This window comes from Delphinus delphis, chromosome 4 (genome assembly GCF_949987515.2).
Source record: "Delphinus delphis chromosome 4, mDelDel1.2, whole genome shotgun sequence".
Taxonomy (NCBI): domain Eukaryota; kingdom Metazoa; phylum Chordata; class Mammalia; order Artiodactyla; family Delphinidae; genus Delphinus; species Delphinus delphis.
Window position 1 is genome coordinate 71,857,411 of NC_082686.1, and position 22,107 is coordinate 71,879,517.

General features: G+C 39.4%; 1 protein-coding gene across 2 annotated transcripts; it reads right to left on the reverse strand.

Moving 5' to 3' along the window:
- Positions 1-802: 802 nt before the first annotated feature.
- Positions 803-22,063, reverse strand: DYNLT2B (dynein light chain Tctex-type 2B). Of its 2 annotated transcripts, XM_060009929.1 has the most exons (6): positions 21,925-22,063; positions 19,002-19,135; positions 12,601-12,670; positions 7,142-7,199; positions 4,019-4,082; positions 808-967 (listed from the first exon to the last, which is right to left on the reverse strand). In XM_060009929.1, exons 1-5 carry the CDS (start codon positions 22,047-22,049, stop codon positions 4,053-4,055), a joined length of 417 nt encoding a protein of 138 aa, XP_059865912.1. In that variant the 5' UTR covers positions 22,050-22,063; the 3' UTR covers positions 808-967; positions 4,019-4,052. The 2 variants fall into 2 exon arrangements, with proteins under 2 accessions (XP_059865911.1, XP_059865912.1); XM_060009928.1 differs by lacking the exon at positions 7,142-7,199 and having other exon boundaries at positions 803-967.
- Positions 22,064-22,107: the final 44 nt, after the last annotated feature.

The following is a 22,107-nucleotide window of genomic DNA, read 5'->3' on the forward strand; positions in this document are numbered from 1 at the left end:
GATCACATCGCCCTCCATACAGGGCCTTTCACGTTGTAGTTGATGGAGCAGTTGGTGTCCTACCTGAACTCCACGTGTATGTGTATGCACTGTACCTGCAAGAGCCTGTCCTACCCAGAACCTCACCAGCTTGATGGCCTACAGACAACTCTGTCCATGATGGCGTCTTGGCAATGATTAGGTTGAAACCATCTGAGAGGATCTTAGGACACTGCATATTGACCTAAGGAGCATCTTGACATGTGGAGAGTAAACTCCAACCTTTTTTGACAAAACTGTCTTTAAGAAACTGGAGTTTTCCAATTTCCTTAAGTTCTTTTCCTATAATTGCTGTAAGGTGATATTAATATTTCCTATACGGGAATTCACTGTAGTTATGTTTGATTAATAATATATTATTTGATATTCCTCATTTCCAAAAAAATGTAGGATAAAAAACTTTATGCACAAATAAACTGATCTCAGTGTTATTTATAATAGTGAAAAATTAGAAATAATCAGTCCCTCAATAAGGACATGGCAAAAATAACCAATGGTGTATAACCTAATGGAATAAGTACAACTATTAAAGTATGCTAGTGAAAACTGCGATCAAATAAAATGGCAAAAAAATTGCATATGACATTATGAGAAGTGAAAAATCAGGTTACAAAATTGTATACATGATTTTTTTAACCCTGCAAAAAAAAAAAAACACCACTGGTTATGTTTGAACAATTGAATTATGAATTTTCCCTACTTTTTTCTCTACCTTCCAAATGTAATAACATGTTATAAAGAAATCAAAACATTAAACTATAAGGCCTAAAACTCAACAGACTCCGTTGCCAAACTGCCAACTTTATTTTGTCAAGATATTTAACAATATAAAAAACTTCATATTTCTTCATGGTCATATCTTTTTCCAGCTTTCAAAGATTCAATAGTAGAAACAGCCAAATGCCGCTACAACACAGAATAAACTGTCCTAAAAAAACAAACAAAACAGAAAACAAACAAATCCAGAATGTTAGTACTAATGAAGGACTAAAGGCAGCAGGGACGTGAAATTAACATCTCAGATCTTTGCCAATTTTCAATCATGAAGACTCTTTCCCTTCTTTAAGAAACAGGTTTTCCAGAGTAAAATTATAAATTTGCTTGCCTCGGGGTAGCTACAAAATTGCTTGCTAAAAGGGTAGGATGAGTAAAGAATTATATTTTTTGAATGAAGAAATAAAATGCAAACTAATGTACTTTATGTAACGTTTATTCATAAAACAAGTATTCCTGTTTTTCCTGATTTATCAAAGAAATAATATAATTAAAATGCTTTGAGTTTCTTGGAGTAAATGCATTACCCAACCCAAGGATATTATAGTTTCACAAATAACGAAAATACAGCACCTTGTCATAAATTCTGGATAAGGACAAATGATATCTGGTTGTTTGTTCTTAATTGATAAAATTCATTTGTCCATCTTTTTTTTTTTTTTTTTGCGGTACGCGGGCCTCTCACTGTTGTGGCCTCTCCCATTGCGGAGCACAGGCTCTGGACGCGCAGGCTCAGCAGCCATGGCTCATGGGCCCAGCCGCTCTGTGGCATGTATGATCTTCCCAGACCGGGGCATGAACCTGTGTCCCCTGCATCGGCAGGCGGACTCTCAACCAGTGCACCGCCAGGGAAGCCCCCATTTGTCCATCTTTTATCTCAGAATCTCAAAATGTACTCCAGATCCTAGTTAAATTTGTTAAAACACTTTTTAGGTACTTATTACAGGAGTTCCACCTGCCTCAGCAACTCCTAACTCACCAGCCTCACCTCCAGCCTGGCAATGATGGGAGAAAATATGAGTTCAAGTACCCGATTATTAACCAAAAGCAAATTCCGTGGTTAACCCAGTTCCCTGGCTTCTTGGAAGGGATTACTGTAAGCTGTGTTCTCAAACAGTGCTATCTGTGGTGAGGGACCTATTTTTTTGTTTGTTTTAATTGCCAATCCCTTATGAACTGATACTTTCATAAAGTACAATAGAAATTAATAACTAAAAAAATGAAATGAAAAAAGAAACATACAAGTATAACCAAAACTTATTAGATTCAATGAACATAAAATTACTTTGTCAAATTCCATGAGCGTTTCTAAACCCTTACACATAATTTATGTACTTATCTTATTGAAGACCTATAACAAACAGTTCATTGACTGGCACTGGTCTGTGGACCCCACTTTGACTGGCACTGTTCTTACAATGCCACCCAGAGTTCTCCATCAGGACTGAGCCCTGGTTATCCACAGCAATTATCAGCTCAATAGTATATGCTTTTCTCTCCCCTCTCTCATTTTCTCATATTCTATTGGGCCTTCCTGGGATCTTCTCCCAAATAAAGTACTTTAAGTTCTAAAAAATTAAGCCTAAATAAACACTCAACAAACTGAACTAAAGATACAGTAGACTAAGTCAGCAACCTAGACCAGGTTTTCAAAAATTATTTTTAGACAGCGCCCCAACTAATCCTGTATTCTAAAACCTGATCCTGATAATCTTTAAAGCAGCCACAACTACTGAAGTCCGCATGCCTAGAGCCCGTGCTCTGCAACAAGAGAAGCCACCGCAATGAGAGGCCCACGCACTGCAACGAAGAGTAGCCCCCTCTCACCGCAACTAGAGAAAGCCCGCGCACAGCAACGGAGACCCAATGCAGCCAAAAATACAATAAATAAATAAAAATATAAATAAATTTATTTAAAAATATATATATATAGGCCACTACAGAAGCTGGCACATAATAGGAGCTCAGAATTATTTGTTGAATGAATGAACTGTATTATATAAGGACTCAGAAATATGCAGTTTTAACTCCAAAAAGCAGGAAAAACCACTACCTGAGCTTTATTTACCCTTCCCCTAGAAAGCTGATAAATGAAGATTTACATAGTACTTCCCACTGTTCAGCCTTTGATCCCTAGGGCAGTTGAGCATAAAATAAAACTTTGGTAGGACCATCGAATTTTAGAGCCAAAAGGTACCTTAAGATCATCTACACAAGAAGCTTCCATACCTGGCAGTAAGTATAATCATGTGGAGAAGTTTTTTAAAAATTCAGAGTCACTGATCCAACCCCTGGCTTGTTTGATCAGAATCTATTGAGCAGAGCCTTGGCATCTGTATTTTAAACAAGTTCCTCAAATTATTCTTAGGCAGCCACAGCCAGTCTTTAGCAAAATCTAGTACAGCTTCCTAGTGTTACTGATACAACCACAGAAAAGTTCAATGACTTACCTAAAGTCATTTAATTAGAAAGTTACAGAGCTAGAAATGGAACTTCTCTTCTAATTCACCCAATCTAGTTCTTTCCCACTCTACTGTACTTTAATTCTGACTCTACTAATTCACAACCTGGGAGCATTTGGATAGAAGGTGGGAATATTTCTGGAAGCAAGTATAAAATAACAACATATGATTAAAATACATGACATTCATGTCAACAACATACCAATGTTTAAATGAAACCTCTTTTTAAAAATTCCTCTTTTGTTTAGTTTTGAGAAATAGCTTTAAGATAAAGTAATTAATTTTATTACTGAAAGAAAAATCACCTTTGCTCATGGAATCCCTGCCACCCAAATTTCTTTGCAGCTTAGCAAACGGCTATATGTCTATTAGCACCAAATAAATAATACACGATTTCCACATCCAAACTTGTGAAGAGTTACATCATAAAGTATCCTTGCCTATAAGCAGCACTCTATGTTTCTGCTTTAATAACACAAACGAACAGTAAAATCATCTTATCCAGAAGAAGTCTCAGACAAATGTCTAAAACTAAAGTGTCCTCAGGGACTTCCCTGGCAGTCCACTGCAGGAGGCACGGGTTCAATCCCTGGTTGGGGAACTAAGATCCCACATGCCGTGTAGCACGGCCAAAAAAAATAAATAAATAAAGTGTCCTCACATCTTAACAAATAGTAAGTGATTTGATTTGGAATGCCCACGTGACCTTGAGAAAGGAAAAAAAGGGTTCCAAATAGGCTTACATTCATGAAAACATCATGAGTACAGTTGTCAGCGTCAGCATCCCAGAAACAGCGAGCAGCCATGCTAAAAAGTCAAAGAATAGAGTATTATCAACAATATAACAAGGATCTGAACTATATATATCTGCCACAAGCAAAAGTTTTCCTTGATACATTCTTATACATCAGTGCTTCCAAACCTTTTCACAGAATGAGATGACATACAGAAAATCATATTTGTACAGCAGAGTATACTGGGTAAACTAGAAGGGACTAGAGTCATAGATGAGGCTGCTTGCAGCTGGAGGTGACCAGCCCAGGGGTCTAGCAGCCTCAGACTCTGATGGCTGCCTGATGGCCTAAGTCACTGGTAGTCTGGGTGGGAAGCTCTGTTATAGATTATTTCAGGTAAGATATCTATGTATGACTTTTAGAGGAAATAATACCTAAGACTTATGGCTAAAATGGGCTCAATTCCTGCACAATAATATGAGAAGGTAGGTCTAGAAAGGATCCAACAAATTATTTAGCCCAACCTGATCATTTTAGAGAGTCACAGAAAACAAAGGGGCAAACTCTGAACTAGAATTCAATCTTCTAACTAATTCTAAATCCAGTATTATCTCTAGAGGATGCTATACGACCTCTAAGTTGTAAAATTAGCCATTCTCCTCTCCCCAGTTCTTGGATAAGAAAAAATGTCAGTAAAAATAAAAGCCTATTTAAAAGTGGAAACAACTTAAATACCCAGAAGTATTGGATTGGTAAACAAAATTAAGGTATTTCTTAGCAATGAAATTCTATGCAGCCATTAAAGGTATTTTTTACAAAAAAGAAACTTTAAGAACATGAAAAGATGTTCACAATAAAATGTTAAGTTTAAAAAGTAATTTTAAATTTTTTTAAATTAAATGTATGTATATGATTCATCATTAACATTTATTGAGCACTTACTTTGTGCCCCACTGGTCTAAGAGCTTTACATGTATTAACTCAATCCTATGAGAAAGGCATTATTATTATATCCATTTAATAATCATGGAAACTGAGAGTCAGAGAAATTAAGTAAACTTGTCCAAGGTCATTTATGTAGTAAGTGACAAAGCTTGGCTTTGAATCTAGGTGGTTCAGCCTCAAGTCTGTAGAGAAAGTTATATATACACCATGCTATATTGGTTTAATTTTAAAAGACTTTTTTTTCAGTTTTACATAGAAGAGCTCCCCCCAGCCTAATATTTCACACATTTTTAAATCAAAAAAGTTCCACCTATTTCCAAACTGTAACAGTATGAAATAAAATTAATCTACTTAACTGATCAGTCAACAAGTATTTATTTAGCAAGTACCGTTTGTCCAGAAAGAATAAAATCCACTTTGTCCTCAAACAATTCTCAGCTTAAATAGGTGAAAAAAAATTAATACACACCAAAAGAATAAGATAATGTATTGCTGGTGCTGATTTATAGACTATTAGGATTAAAAGGGATTATAATGTCTATCTAGATCAAGCCTTCAAGTCCAAGATGCACAATAGTTGAATTAAATCTGTAGAAGTGCTAAAGAATTTTAGAGAATTTAGAGCGGAGAAAAAGCCAAAGAAGATTTCACGAAGGAAGTAGTGCTTAAGCTGAGCAGAACCAAGTGAAAGCATGAATACAAAAATGTGTTTAGTAAGTATTTGTTGAGTATTATATACGAGCAAAGTGCTAGGTGCAAATGATACAAAGATGCATAAAATACAGTCTTTGCTTTCAAATTGTGGTCTCTTTACACAATTTCCCAATAAAAGGAACCAGAGCTCCTTGGAGAAATGGCCAATTCTAGGGCCATGGCTGTAAATGTACAAGATAAACCTGGGACACTTGGGTCATATCAAAACCCTGGGCTATATCAAAAAGAATTTTAACCACTGCACCACCAAAACCCCTGGTGGTGCAGTGGTTAAGACTCTGCACTCCCAATGCAGGGGGCCTGGGTTCGATCCCTGGTCAGGGAACTAGATCCCACATGCATGCTGCAACTAAGAGTTCGCATGCCACAACTAAGGAGGCCACCTGCCACGAATGAGACCCAGCGAACCAAATAAATATTTTTTAGAAAAGAATGTTATATTTAAAAATATACATACACACATTTATGTGTATATATATTTTTTAACACATATGTGTATATATATTTATATTGATAAAGTTATGTCAAAAGACTTAGAAGAAATACGATGGAACACTTTGTAGCAGGCCAATGCTCCCACCAAGTCAATTAGAAAAAAAGAATAAAATGAATCAGAGAGCTGCTGAAGCAAATAGGACTAGGGGAGCCAAAATTCCAGAGAAAGGTGAACCACATGAGGTAAGTTGATATTCTGCAGCAAAGTTCTCCCTGGGGCATTTGCCAGCTCTGGGCACAGAGCTAGAGGCTGAGAGCCTGGGCTTCGCCCAGGTACAGGACCAATTACTAAGGGAAAAAGAAACCAGCAGGACTGCTGGCAGTCTTGCAGGGCTGGGTGGGATAAAATTGGAGGCTTGAGGGACCAAGATCCATGTTTAAAAGGAGAGAGTAGAACTGAGCCGGTCACATAGTAGGTTTCCTCTCAAGACATGTGCTGAATTCTGAAACTGCATAAGCAGGAACCTAAAAAGCTATATGTGGTAGACAAAATAATGGCCCCCCCACCAAATATGTCTATGTCCTAAACCCCAGAACCTGTGAATATATTACATGGCAAAAATGGTTTTACAGATGTGTAACTAAGGATCTTCAGATGGGGAGATTATCCAGGTGGGCTCAATGTAATCACAAGCGTCCTTATAAAAGAAAGAGGGAGGCAGGAAGGTCAGAATCAAGAGATATCTGAAGATGCAATGCTGTTGGCTTTGAAGATGGAGGAAGGGTTTATGAGCTGAGGAATGCAGGTAGCCTCTAGAAGATGTAACAGGCAAGGGAATGGACTCTCCCCCAGAGCCTCCATAAGGAATACAGTCCTGCCAACACCTTGATTTTAGCTCTACAAAACCCATTCTGAATTTATGATCTCCAGAACTGTAAAATAATATATTTTTGCTTTTTAAGGAAACTATTCATTAAAAAATAAGCCTCTGAAATGAAGAATAGTTTAATCCCGAGGAAAGGACTAAAAGTCAGTACCTGCTGAGGCTGGGGTTCCAATGAACACTCCAAGTTCTTCGTTGAAAGATCTGAAGGGCTATGTTCAAGACAGAAGGGTGAGCTAAAGATAGAGACTTATCAAATCAGCAACCCAACCTCAACTCAGCTCAGTATCTGATTGGATTACGGTAAGTAGCCCATATTCTACCTGAATTACAAAGGAAAGGGTTAAACTTCTCTGGAGGAAAATAATATTATCTGGAAGTTTTACAGGTTTTTTTTTTAACACAATGTCCAGGACTCAAACTAGGCATGCCAAGAGACAGAGCCATATGGAAGATTAACAAGACAAAAAAATAGTCAAAGGAAACAGACTCACATGTGATCCAGTTACTAGGGTAAGCACTGTTATGACCAAAATGCAAAAAAGGAGGAGAGAGGGAGGATGGAGAACATAGATAAAAAATAAAGAATTTCATTATACAATTAGAATATACAAAAAACAATTATTATGAAAAAAGAATTAAATGGGAATTCTAGACCTGAAAAATATAATAACAAATTAGGAATTCAGTTGGTGGGTTTAATAGCAGATTAGACACAATGGAAAAGAGGATTAGTGAACTGAAGGACAGGTCAATAGAAAAATATCCAAACTGAAGCACAGAGAGAAAAAACAAAAATTCAGAAAAGAGCATCATAAATTACAGTAAAAAGATCTAAATACTTGTTATTGGAGTCCATAAAGGATAGCAGAGAGCAAATGAAGCACAGGTAATATTTTAAAAGATAATAGCCACATATATAGCACCCAGATCTTAGTTTCTAATGCCACTCTGCCATACAATGAACCAAGGCTCCTTAGAGAAATGGCTGATTCTAGGGCTGGGGCAGAGAATGGATAAGGTGGGGTATCTTATAGTGCCAGTAAATAAGGTTGTGCTCAAAAAACCCACAATAGTAGGGTATGTGAAAGGGACCCAGTAGTCAGCTGAAAGAGCTCTCAATGGCCAAAGCTGGAAAAATTTGAGCAACAAAATAAATAAAGTAGTACTGGATTATAATCCAAATTATAAAAATCCATAGTCCATACTGAAATAAATAAATGACTGAATAAATAAATAAATGAGAGAGAACAGACAAATCTCTTATGCTGAAAAATTCCAAGTAATTTATGTAGACACTCTGCCCTCGAGGAGGTGGAGCATAACTCCTTGCTCCTTAAGTGTGGGCTGCACATAGTGATTTCTTTGTAAAAAGTACAGTATGGAAAGGGGAAGAAAGGAGTAACTTTATAGTGAAAAACCTGACAAATACTACTCAGGCAGGGATCAAGGTTAACATCAACAGTAATATGTAATGTTGACAGTATGTACCCTGAAATGAATGATATAATGAGAACAGCACTTTACCTCTGTGATCTTCCTCCCGAAAACCTATAATCCCAAACTAATCATGAGCAGACAAATCCCATTTGAGGCATATTCTACAAAATACCTAACCAGTACTTCTCAAAACTGTCAAGGTCATCAAAACCAAGGAATGTCTGAGAAACTGTCATAGCCAAGAGAAGACTAAAGAGACATGTAATGTGGTATCCTAGATAGGATCCTAGAACAGAAAAGGGACATTAGGTGAAAACTAAAGAAATCCCAATAAAATATGAACTTTAGTTAATAATAATGCATCAATATTGGTTCATTAATTGTGACAAATGTTCCATACTAATAGAAGATGTTAATAATAGAAGAAAATGGATGTGAAGTAGTTAAGAACTCTGTACTATCTCTGCAACTTTTCTGTAAATCTAAATTATTCTAAAAGATTTATTTAAAAAAAAGAAACAAAGATAATGGTTAAGACTTTTCCCAATCTGATACAAAACAGATTCAAGAGCCCACAAATTCAAAATGCCCTGAGAACCCCAAGTAGAATAAGTACAAAGAAAACCATATATCATCATAGTCAAAAGGCAATGAGAAAAACATTTTAAAGTGGCTAGGAAAAAAGACACATCACCTCCAAAGGGAACAATAATAAGACTTAGAGCTGATTTCTCAACAGAACCAACTGAAATCAGAGGACAATGTAATCACTTCTTTAAAGTACTGAAAATGGAAAGGCATATATGCTTTCCTTCTATCTCTTTCCCTTAAGGAATGTAAATAAATGTAGTATTGAGCCATCTTCGACCATGCAGATGAGGACACAGCAGAGCAAGACAGGAGGGCCTATATCCTTGACAGCAGGGAAGCACCTCACCAGGCTGGGACTCCTATCTGGTGTGTTTTGAGAAGAGAAATAAAGCGTCTGTGTTTTTTCAAAAACAAAACAAAACAAGGAATGAAGGAAGGGAAGGAAGGAAGGGGAAGGGAGGGGAGGGGAGGGGAAGAAGAAGCTACCAATGGCCAAAGATGGGACAATTTGAGCTTCAGTGAAGATACTAACTGCAATTGATTTAAACACATCACATATATTTAAAACCATGGGTTCATGGATAGAAAAAAAACTCACTGGTAACCTTGGGAGGATGCTAGGGAACCAATTCATTACTCTGAAAATAGGTAAATTTATCCCTCCTTTCCTATACAAACTGTATCTCATTGTAATGAAACAAATGAAAAAAAAAAAAGTCATTCTTTTGCTTTTTTTTTGCGGTACGCGGGCCTCTCACTGCTGTGGCCTCTCCCGTTGCGGAGCACAGGCTCCGGACGCGCAGGCTCAGCGGCCATGGCTCACGGGCCCAGCCACTCCACGGCATGTGGGATCTTCCTGGACCAGGGCACGAACCCGCGTCTCCTGCATCGTCAAGCGGACTCTCAACCACTGTGCCACCACGAAAGCGCAAGAAAGTCATTCTTAATAGAAGAATTCCAGCTTATAAATAAAGAACAATGATAGAAGATCACTATCTTGTAACCTGTGATGAATAATGGATCTAGGACAGATGCTAAAATCATTAATGGTAAAGCTGATAGGGAACTTTATAATAGATGGATCTATCCAACAACATCTGAACTCCATGATCAATCTTAACAATAAATATAGGAACAGCCAGACATTTTTGTGCCTCCTGATAAGATGCAATAGAATGTATACTAAACACCTATGTACTATTCTTGCCCAAAACTCAAATCTATCACTGATCAAGACTAGATCTGGGCTTCCCTGGTGGCGCAGTGGTTGAGTCTGCCTGCCGATGCAGGGAACACGGGTTCGTGCCCCGGTCTGGGAAGATTCCACATGCCGCGGAGCGGCTAGGCCCGTGAGCCATGGCCGCTGAGCCTGCGCGTCTGGAGCCTGTGCTCCGCAACGGGAGAGGCCACAACAGTGAGAGGTCCGCGTACCACATTAAAAAAAAAAAAAAAAAAAGGCTAGATCTAACTACTTATTTACAAGAAATACAGGAGCTAGAAGACGTACTAAACAGTACCATGGGGATACAATCCTCAAATACCAGAATGTAGGAAACTCTACAAGACAAACAACCTAATTTCCTCAACAAATAAATGGCAAGGTTAAAAAAAAGGGGGGTGAGGGAGAAGAAGTAAAATGACAGACTAAAAGAAACTTAAGAGACATATTAACCAAATGCAATGCATGGACTTTGTCTGTATCCTGACCTGAACAAACTGTAAAAAAAAAATACACATACACATGCACAAAAACACACATATACATACATGCACATGTATATATGAGACAACTGGGAATAATTAAAAGCTAACTGAATGTTTTATAATATTAAGGATTTTCAATATTTACATGTGATATTTTATTATGTTGAAAAGGGCCCTTATATTTTAGAGATATATACTGTTGTATTTACAGATTAAATGATATGATGACTAGAACTTGCTTCAAGATAAACTGGTGGGGTCAGGGAGATTAGATGGAGGTATAAATTGAAACAACATGGGTGTGTGTTAATAACCTTAAAGATAAGTAATAGACATATGGGAGTTCCTTAGTCCATGTACTTTTTCATATGCCTAAAATTTTAGATGATAAAAGTTTTAAAAGGAAGTGGGGAAGGCCTTATATGCCATGCTTTAGAGTTTAACCTGATCACATTGAACAAAGTCAGTCAGGACAAGTTTGAGGAGTTCATACTATACACGATTTGAAATAAACTCTATAGAGTTTATGAAAAGGAGGTGAGGGTGTACTTCTGGGAGACTGGTCTGCTGTGTAAATTGCAGAGGAGAGAGATCAGAGTCTGGAAGTGCTGATAAGGGGCTGCTAAGCAACCCTGGCATCCAGGTTACAGTGCGTGCAATGAGAGAGAGTAATGGCTACATAAGATAAAAGAGAGTTCCACACTTTGAAGCCTGAGTCAATGGAATCTTGGTAATAAGGCAGGAGACAGAGAAATGAAAATGAGAGGCTTATTTGAGGAGAGGAAGGGGAAAGAAATATGCAACTCTATTTGAACATATTGACTCTGAGATGACAGAATAGTAAAGTATTTCTTAGTTTCTCTGTGGTGAAGAACTCTACTGAAGCCTTTTGACCGAATGGTAGAGGGCACCATGGTGAAGAGTACTGTGCGAGGAGTCAGAAGCCTGGGCTCTATTAGTGAGCCTGACGCCAGCCAGATCTAGAATTTTGGCCAAATCATGCTGAACCTCATAAGTGTCATCATAAAATAAGGGGACTGGACACCAGAAAGAATCTGCATTCTCTTCCCAAGCTAACATTCTATAGTGAAAATTCTCAGTGATAGTATCTACAAGGTATTTTTTTAATTCATCCAGCAAATATTTTCATACTTTCTTATAAAATACTGGACTAGGCACTGTTTACAAAGGGAAACAGGAGATTAACACTTGGGCACAGGAAAAGACAGGAAATACAGATTTTGAACTTGCCAATACAGGAATGATGGTTTGAGGTAATGAGAATGAATGAGCTCATTGAAAAAGCACACAGAAGAGCAGAAGAATAAGAACTGAGCCTTGAAGAAAGCTCACAGCTGGGGATGTAGGGGAGAAAGAGGAACCAGTTTAGGAGAGAATAATCAGTTAGAAAAACAGAAGAGAAACAAGTTACACAAGTGACATCAGGGCCAAAAAAACCAGAGTGAATTTTAAAAAACAGAAGCCCAGGCCAATAACAATAGCTATGAAAATTGTCACTCAGACAACTTTAAAAATATTAATTTAGGAGAATGGTAGGACCAAAAACCAGGCAACAAGGAATATGGGAGGAAACATATATACATAATCCTACACTCTCTTTGGGAGCATACATACATAAACCCTGAAAGACGTACTAGCCTACAGATACTATGAGAAGTGAATTACCCCATGGAGTCCACCCAGACTGTCAACCTCGCTGCTCAGTACCAGGATCTCTTCAGTTCACAGCTGCATTTTATTATACCGTCCATTCCTCTCACTCTTGCAAAGACACTATCTTACTGGATTGCTGAGAAGATGAACACCCAATAAGAAATATATAAAAATAAAAACAAGAAGGAAAAACCAACTACTCACAATACACCTTCCCCTCTTTGTTCTCCAATCACTACTTGCACCACCATTTTATATCGGTCAAATCCCATTTCTGGAAAGAAAAAATAAGAAAGTTATCTATAAGCAAATATATGGTAAAATTACTTAATGAAGGCAAATTTGCCTAGAAATGAACATAAGCATTCAGTCTACAAGCACTTACTGAGTATGATTATAAGCTTAGGAGTCAGACTTAAGGACAAATTCTAACCATAAGCTTAGTAAGTGTGTAACTTTAGACGAGTTATTTAACGTTTTAGTTTAAATCTCCCTCAACTGTTAAATGGGAATATCACTACCTTCCTCCTGGGCGTGTTGTGAGGAAGTGGGTAGAGACAAGCTGCCTCCTGTCTCTACCCATTTCTCTTCCATAGTAGACTCTCAGTAGGTCTTAGCTGCCTTCCTTTCTCCCCTACTCTAAGTCAGGAAATGAGCTAGGCCCTCAAGATACAGAGATAAATAAGATGCTCTTCTTGCCTTAAAGAACTCATAGTAGTTGGGAAGGCAAACATGGAAAATAAAATGAAAATGCAATGTAGTAATAATTCAAAGAGAGGCATGTATAAGGTACATTAGGAGCACAGAGCTGGATGGCTCCTCCCTTTGACTGGGCAACAGGGAAGGGATGACCAGAAAAGACTTCTTGGAGGATACGATAAGTGAGCTGAGTCCTGAAAGACGAGTGAGAACTTACCAGATGGACAATGTTTCTCCATTCTATGGAGGGGGATAGCATATGCAAAGACATAGAGCATGGGATCTTTAGAAAACTGCAAGCTGTTCAGTAAGATAGAAAATAAACCGTAAGATTCTGGAGAACACTGGTATGGCCTAGGACAACTCAGCTGCTTCCCCCAAAACTATACTGCTGAAACAGCAAAATCGTGAAAATTCTCCCCAACAACAAACCTGGGGGACAGAAAACTGAATGGGCATCTTTATCTTCCCCCCTTTCTGACCAAGGAATAGGGGAAACAGTGAAGAAGAAAAAAGTGAAACAGGCAAAGTTGAGACAGAGCCAACCCCTTTTTTTAAAAAAATAATCTTTCTCTTAATTTAGTCTTATTTCGTTTTTTTATATATATAAATATATTTATTTTATTTATTTATTTTTGGCTGTGTTGGGTCTTCATTGCTGTGCATGGCATTTCTCTAGTTGTGGTGAGTGGGGGCTACTCTTTGTTGTGGTGTGCGGGTTTCTCATTGCGGTGGCTTCTCTTGTTGCAGAGCACGGGCTCTACGCGCATGGACTTCGGTAGTTGTGGCACACGGGCTCAGTAGTTGTGGCTCGCGGGCTCTAGAGCGCAGGATCAGTAGTTGTGGCGCACAGGCTTAGTTGCTCTGTGGCATGTGGGAACTTCCCAGACCAGGGCTCGAACCCGTGTCCCCTGCATTGGCAGGCAGATTCCTAACCACTGTACCACCAGGGAGGTCCCAGAGCCAACTCTTTTTGATGAAAGTAAAAGCTCCAGGATTATACAGTAAATTAGGCAAACAATCTGAACACTTATAGGAACTCTTCCATTGTGGGACATGAACCCTAATGCAGTATACTTAAAATCTCAGAAGGAGACAGAGCCCAAGTTATTTTTAAAAAACAATGCGCACAGCTCAGCTGAGCTTCCTCCTTTCTCTACCCATTCCTCTTCCTCCTTTTCTCATACCCATGCTTTAGAAATGTGGCTAGAATATTAAATGCTCATCACTTAAAACACAGTTCTGAGGGAAAAATAAAATAGTCTTAGACACCATAAAACTCCTAGAAGACAGCATAGGCAAAACATTCTCCGACAAAAATCATACCAATGCTTTCTTAGGTCAGTCTCCCAAGGCAATAGAAATAAAAACAAAAATAAACAAATGGGAGCTAATCAAACTTACATGCTTTTGCATAGCAAAGGAAACCATAAAAAAAACAAAAAGAAACATACGGAATGGGAGAAAATATTTGCAAATGATGTGACAGACTAGGGCTTAATCTCCAAAATATACAAACAGCTCATACAGCTCAACAACAAAAAAACAAATAACCCAATTGAAAAATGGGCAGAACACCTTAATACAGACAGACATACAGATGGCCAGTAGGCACATGAAAAGATGTTCAACGTCACTAATTATTAGAGAAATGTAAGTCAAAGCTACAATGGGGTACCACCTCACACCCGTCAGAATGGCCATCATTAAAAAGTCTACAAATAACAAATGCTGGAGAGGGTGTGGAGAAAGGAGAACCCTCCTGCTCTGTTGGTGGGAATGTAAGTTGGTGCAGCCACTATGGAAAACAGTATGGAGGGTCCTCAGAAAACTAAAAATAGAATTACCATATGATCCAGCAACCCCACTCCTGGGAATATATCTGGACAAAACTATAATTCAAAAGGATACATGCACCCCATGTTCATAGCAGCACTGTTCACAATAGCCAAAACATGGAAACAACCTAAATGTCCATCAACAGATGAATGTATAAAGAAGATGTGGTACATATATACAATGGAATACTACTCAGCCATAAAAAAGAATGAAATAATGCCATTTACAGCAATATGGATGCAACTAGAATTTATCATACTAAGTGAAGTAAGTCAGAAAGAGAAAGGGAAATACCATATAATATCACTTATATGTGGAATCTAAAATATGGCACAAATGAACCTATCTACAAAACAGAAAGAGACTCATAGACATAGAGGACAGACTTGTGGTTGCCAAGGGGGAGGGAGGGAGGGAGAGGGATGGACTGGGAATTTGGGGCTGGTAGATGCAAACTATTATATATAGAATGGGTAAACAACAAGGTCCTACTGTATAGCACAGGGAACTATATTCAATATCCTGTGATAAACCATAATGGAAAATAATATTAAAAAAAGTATGCCTCTATGTGTATAACTGAGTCACTTTGCTGTACTGCAGAGATTGCCACAACATTGTAAATCAATTACACTTCAATAAAAAAAATTAATAAAATAAAATAGTCTTAGATACACTGGGAGGAGAGTGAAAAAAAAAATTCACCCACACCACATCAGAACAAAATTAAAAGAAGCTGAATGGCAATATGCAAAGGTACAACAGCAAAAACAAACCAAAGAATAACAAGAAAAGAAACGTACTGCTTAAAAGACCAAAAAACTCAACCTAGGAGATAATATAAATCAAGGAACAAAGAGAAATTCCTCACAACTGATTCATAATATAGAAAAACATAAGCCCACAAATTCAGTAAAATAAGAACTCAATCAGATTACAAAACAACAGAAAGATGAAAGGGGAGATTAAAGGCCTAGGAAACAAACTGAATACTCATATGATATTAGTGCAGAGCTAATCAATTAAAAATGGCAAGAGAGGGGCTTCCCTGGTGGCGCAGTGGTTAAGAATCTGCCTGCCAAAGCAGGGGACATGGGTTCGAGACCTAGTCCCGGAAGTTCCCACATGCCACGGAGCAACTAAGCCCGTGTGCCACAATTACTGAGCCTGTGCTCTACCTCGCGAGCCACAACTACTGAAGCCTGCATGCCTAGAGCCCGTGCTCCGCAACAAGAGAAGCCACCACAATGAGAGGCCCACGCACCACAACGAAGAGTAGCCCCCTCTCACTGCAACTAGAGAAAAACCCACGCACAGCAACGAAGACCCAATGCAGCCAAAAAATAAATAAATAATTTTTTTAAAAAATGGCAAGAGACAAGACAGACACAAATGAAAACAAATACTGACAAGGTGATCACAAGTATATGTCAAAGAAAAAGGAAGAGATTACAGCAAAGATAATAGATGTGGAAGACAGAGATGATTCAACGCATCAATATTTGGTGTCCTAAGGTAGATAATCTAACAAATGGAACCGGAAATGTACTCAGAGATACAAGAAAATTTCCTTGATATGGAAAAAATAAAATCTGCAGATTAACAGACATAAAATGCTCAATACCAAGCCATACCCTAGAAAAACTACTGAGCATCAAGGTTAGGGACAGGATTCTTTCTGCAGAGAACGTCAGACTGGCCTCAGATTTCTCCACAGTAACATTCAATGCAAGAAGACAGTGAAGCAACATCCACAAAATTCTCAAAAAATAATTAACTCAAAATATTATATTCATCCAAAATATATTCTCGTTTAAAGGCATTCTCAAACATGAAAGAATCCAGGGAATACAGCATTTCTGAGCCCTCCCTGAAAAAATTTACAATAAAATCTCATCAGGTAAGAATTGAACCAGAAAAAAGAACTTAGCAATGGAAATAGCATGGTGAAAGGACTAAATAGTGGGCAATCATTCCATTTAAATATAGAATGAATGCTGTAACACTGTGGGAAACAGTCTATAGTATACCATTGTTTTTAAAGTATCTATCTGTATATATACATAGAAAAGAGGACTGGTATGATGGTCACGTAATATTAATGATTCTTCTTGGGTGGGGGCATTAGGAGTGATTTTTCTAATTTTAATTATTTTTCTACACTTTTTTTTTATAACAAGCATGTATTTTTTTTTTTTTTTTGCTGTACGTAGGCCTCTCACTGTTGTGGCCTCTCCCGTTGCGGAGCACAGGCTCCGGACGCACAGGCTCAGCGGCCATGGCTCACGGGCCCAGCCACCCCGCGGCACGTGGGATCTTCCCGGACCGGAGCACGAACCCGTGTCCCCTTCATCGGCAGGCGGACTCTCAACCACTGCGCCACCAGGGAAGCCCACAAGCATGTATTTTTTTACAATAATTTAATAGTGAATTTCATTAAAAATCTGAAAACAAAAATGCTAATATACTAAAGTTAATTTGGATGATGGAAAGAGAATTGCTATTTTATTCTTAGTATTTTTCTATATTTTTTATTTCTAAAAATTAAAACATATTAATAGGGCTTCCCTGGTGGCGCAGTGGTTGAGAGTCCGCCTGCCGATGCAGGGGACACGGGTTCGTGCCCCGGTTCGGGAAGATCCCACATGCCGCGGAGCGGCTGGGTCCGTGAGCCATGGCCGCTGAGCCTGCGCGTCCGGAGCCTGTGCTCCACAACGGGAGAGGCCACAACAGTGAGAGGCCCGCGTACCGCTAAAAAAAAAAAAAAAAAAAAAAAAATATTAATAAAAATACATCAAAGTATTAAATAGTAACTACCGTGGACAACAGACTTTTATATCATTAAAAAAAACACTTTATGGGCTTCCCTGGTGGCGCAGTGGTTGAGAGTCTGCCTGCCGATGCAGGGGACACAGGGACACGGGTTCGTGCCCAGGTGCGGGAAGATCCCATATGCCGCGGAGCAGCTAGGCCCGTGAGCCACGGCCACTGAGCCTGCGCATCCGGAGCCTGTGCTCCACAACAGGGAGAGGCCCGCGTACCGCAAAAAAAACAAAAAAAACCAAAAAAAAAAAACAGAAAAACACTTTATGTGTATTGTCCAGGTTTATTACAATGAAAATGTATTATGATTACAAAGACATTTCTTCCCTCCAAAAAAAATCTTTAGAAAAGAGTAAATAGGGAGTTCCCTGGTGGCCTAGTGGTTAGGATTCCGGGCTTTCACTGACGTGGCCCAGGTTCAATTCCTGGTTGGGGAACTGAGATCCCGCAAGCCGCGTGGTGCAGCCAAAAAAATTAAATTAAATTAAATTTTTAAAGGGTAGATAGAAAGGACTTTTCAGATTGTATAACACTATTAACAAAAGAGACTGAGAGAGGTAGAAAGACAAAGAACAGGGAGGAAAAGCACAAGATCTGCTCTGCAGATGTAGAGTGAAGCAGGAGTGGAGTGCTAAGTGGGGCAAGTAGTTAAGGATTTGGCAGGAGAGATGCCCTGAGGTCAGACTGTGAGGGTACTGATGGGAGGCTGAGGACTTGTTATCTTGGTAGAAAAAACAACCAAAAATTATGGGGGAAAGGAGCCCCTGTATTTTCTGGTCTTTCTGCATACTGGGAATTCTTGGATAGTAGTTCGGTACAACTAGGTATTTCACACCTTTGCTCTTTCCCACCATCTACAAAAACCTACATGAGTAAAAGTTACCAAATAATTGAGATGACTAGACAGTGAAGAAAAATGTGTGTTTAATAGAATCCACAGTTATGTTCCTTATTTAAAAATAAAGAAGGAGGGGGCTTCCCTGGTGGCACAGTGGTTGAGAGTCCGCCTGCCGATGCAGGGGACGCGGGTTCGTGCCCCGGTCCGGGAAGATCCCACATGCACATGAGCCATGGCCACTGAGCCTGCGCGTCCGGAGCCTGTGCTCCGCAACGGGAGAGGCCACAGCAGTGAGAGGCCCTCGTACCGCAAAAAAAAATAAATAAATAAAAAAAATAAAGAAGGAGGCAAATGAGTAAAATTGGATGTTTGAAGGGAACGAGTCATTTCCAATTACCACCATTACCTTTTAATTTATCTTTAATATTTTCTGATAAACGTTTTGTGAGCTGAGGCATTTCTTCTGGAGAGTATTCAGCATTTGCCAGTTCCTCCTTGAGCACAGCATGGATACAGTCTCTAACCACAGAGGGTCTGAACCTAAAAGAAACAGTTTGAAACATCCAGTTGGTAATTCCAAAACCCTAATTTACCTTCGCAGCTTAACTTCCCCCAGTTTTTTGTCATGACAACCATTTATTCCTTCTTTTTCATATTTTTATTATAAAAGTAATAAAAACAAATTAAGAAAACAAGTCATAGTGCAAACCTGTATCTCCAGCCTCTCCCTTGAACTTCAGACCACATATTCCCACCCATATTCCATCCAGATGTCTAGTAGGCAACTTAAATTTAATACATCCAACACTGAGCTTCTGATCATCTCCTCTCCCCAAAACAAGGTCCTCATCTCAGTCAATGGTAACTCCATTCTTCCAACTGCTCAAGCCAAAAACCCTGGTGTCAGTTTTGTTGCCTTTCTCTCTCACAGCCCTCATCCCATTCATGAGCAAATCTTATCAGTTCTACCTTCAAAATAATCTAAAATTCAATCACACTCACCACCCCACTACCACCACCTTGCTCCAAGCTACCACTACTTCTTTCCTGGAATACAATGGCCTCCTAACAAGTCTCTCTGTCTCTGCCTTTGTCACAAAATCCTGTTCTCAACATAGCAACTAGACTGGTGCTATTAAATACATGTCAGATCATGACACTCCTCCGTTCAAAATACCCCAAATATTTCCCACCTCACTCAGAGTAAAAGCAACATTCTGTTATTGCAAGGTCCCATATGATCTACCCTACCAAACTCGTTGACTTTGTTTTCTACTACTTTGCCCCTAGTTCTCTCCACTCAGGCCACACTGGCCTTCCCTATGTTGTTTGACCACACCAGGCATGGAAACCTCAGTGCTTCTGCAGTTGCTGTTAACCTCTGCCTGAAATTCAATTCCTCTCCTTATATGCATAGCTCCTTCCTTTCTTTCAAGTCTTTATTCAAAAGTCACTTTCCCTAGCCACCCTCTCTAAAACTTCAAACCACCCTCCTACCACTTTATATCTCCCTTCCCGGTACTTATTACTATCTGATACACTATATGGTTCACTTAGGCATTTATCTTGTTTGTTGTCCTTCTACCCAGCTAGAACACAAGCTCCAAAGAGCAGAGATTTTTATCTGTTTTGTTCACTGTTATATCCCCATTCCTAGGACACTATCCAGCACATAGTAGACAATATTTTTTGAAGAAATTAATTACTGAATAAATGAAGACAGAGAAAAAATTCTCCCCTCATTTCACCACCCTAACAATACTATTAGCATTTTAGTTGTATTTATTACATATTACAACACTAGGTTCCTTTATCTGGGCTATATATATATATATATATATTTAATATTTATTTATTTATTTATTTTATTTGGCTGTGCGGGGTCTTAGTTGTGGCACATGGGATCTTTGTTGCTGCATACGGGATCTTTAGTTGTGGCATGCGGGATCTAGTTCCCTGACCAGGGATGGAACCCGGGCGCCCTGAATTTGGAGCGCAGAGTCTTAACCGCTGGATCACCAGGGAAGCCCCTGGGCTGTATATTCTATCAGTTGATTTGTCTATCATGTGCCAAGTTACCAGAATGTTTTAAGTTTTGAGTTTATAATGTGGTTTGGTAGTACTAGCGGCCCCTTATTTCTTTTTAACTGTATTCTCTTTAGTCTCTTGCTTGCTTATTCTCACAGGTGAACTTTAGAATCATGGACAAATTTCTAGGATTTGATCTGTTCAAAATGTGGTCTTCCTATTAACAAACATACTATATCTGGCTCTTCCCTTAAGCCTTTTCCACTCTCAGTAAAATGCTAAAAGTTTTCTTCAAACGAGTCACAAATAATCTCATAGAGCTATTCCTACATAACATATATTTGTTGTTAATCTTGTTCTGTTTTACAACAGAAATACAGGTGAATGGCATTCTATGTATTTAGAATCTTTTACCAAGATAACTGAACATATTTTTTTAATGTCCCTTCTACCCACCATAAAACTGCTACATGAAATTTTTTATCACATTATAACTAAAGTTCCTGGGTTCTAGTATTTGCCAAGCATTTGATTCAGGAATCTAGTTTCAAAAAACAGAGGAAGGAAAAAAAAAAAAAAAAACCAGAGGAAGGGCTTCGGAAAGTCATTCTTTTAATTATTTTTTTTAATCTTGTGAAAATGAAGTTAGTGATGGATCCTACAGCCCTAACTGACTGTCCTCTGCAGGAGACGTTGTGCCTTAATTCTGGGAAGGTATTAGGGTGGCAGGCCAAAAGCCTCCAGATACTACTTGGGTAAGACTGTACACATACAGGTCTCGCGCCCTGAAGAAGAGTAAGCGCTTTCTGGCACACGTATGCACACAGTAACCCTCGAAACAGGGCTGAATGGCATTCGATGCAAGCCGCTTGTTTTCTGCCATGCAACTATCTCAATTCCTCTGTGCCCACATTCTGGATCTCCTAGAGTCAACCATCCATACTGTGCTTGTCTAAGGGACTACCTCCCGGCGCGTTAACCCTGCAACCGCAGGTCTGGTCCTCTGCTGCCCCCTGCAGCTGGGAGCCCAAGGAGAACAGCGCCCCACCCTCTCCCGCCCAGTCCTTCCTTCCCCGGTCCTGTCCCTTCCTCCACCGCCTGTTCCCCCGCAAAACCCGGCCTCCTCTCCGGCCCGCCCCTCTGTCTCTAGCCCCGCCCCTCTCTCCCGCCCCACCCCACCCCGCCCCACCCCGCCTGTCACCCGCGGGTTCCTTCGGGAGGCCCCGGCTATCAGGCAAGCTCTGCCTGCAGGAAGCATCAATCACGCAGGTCGGCCACGCCGCAATGCGTCTGCTACCCGCCTTTGCTGGAAAATGGGCCGCAGAATATAGGTATTCTCGGACTCTCCAGCGTTCTTCTCAGTCTCAGGTAACCCTTCGACCGCAGAGAAGGACGTGCGCTTTGAGAAGGGTGCGGCGACCGACATGGCCTAAGCTCCTTGGCCCCGTATTTCTCCCGAAGAAGGCTTAGCTCTCGGCGCCACG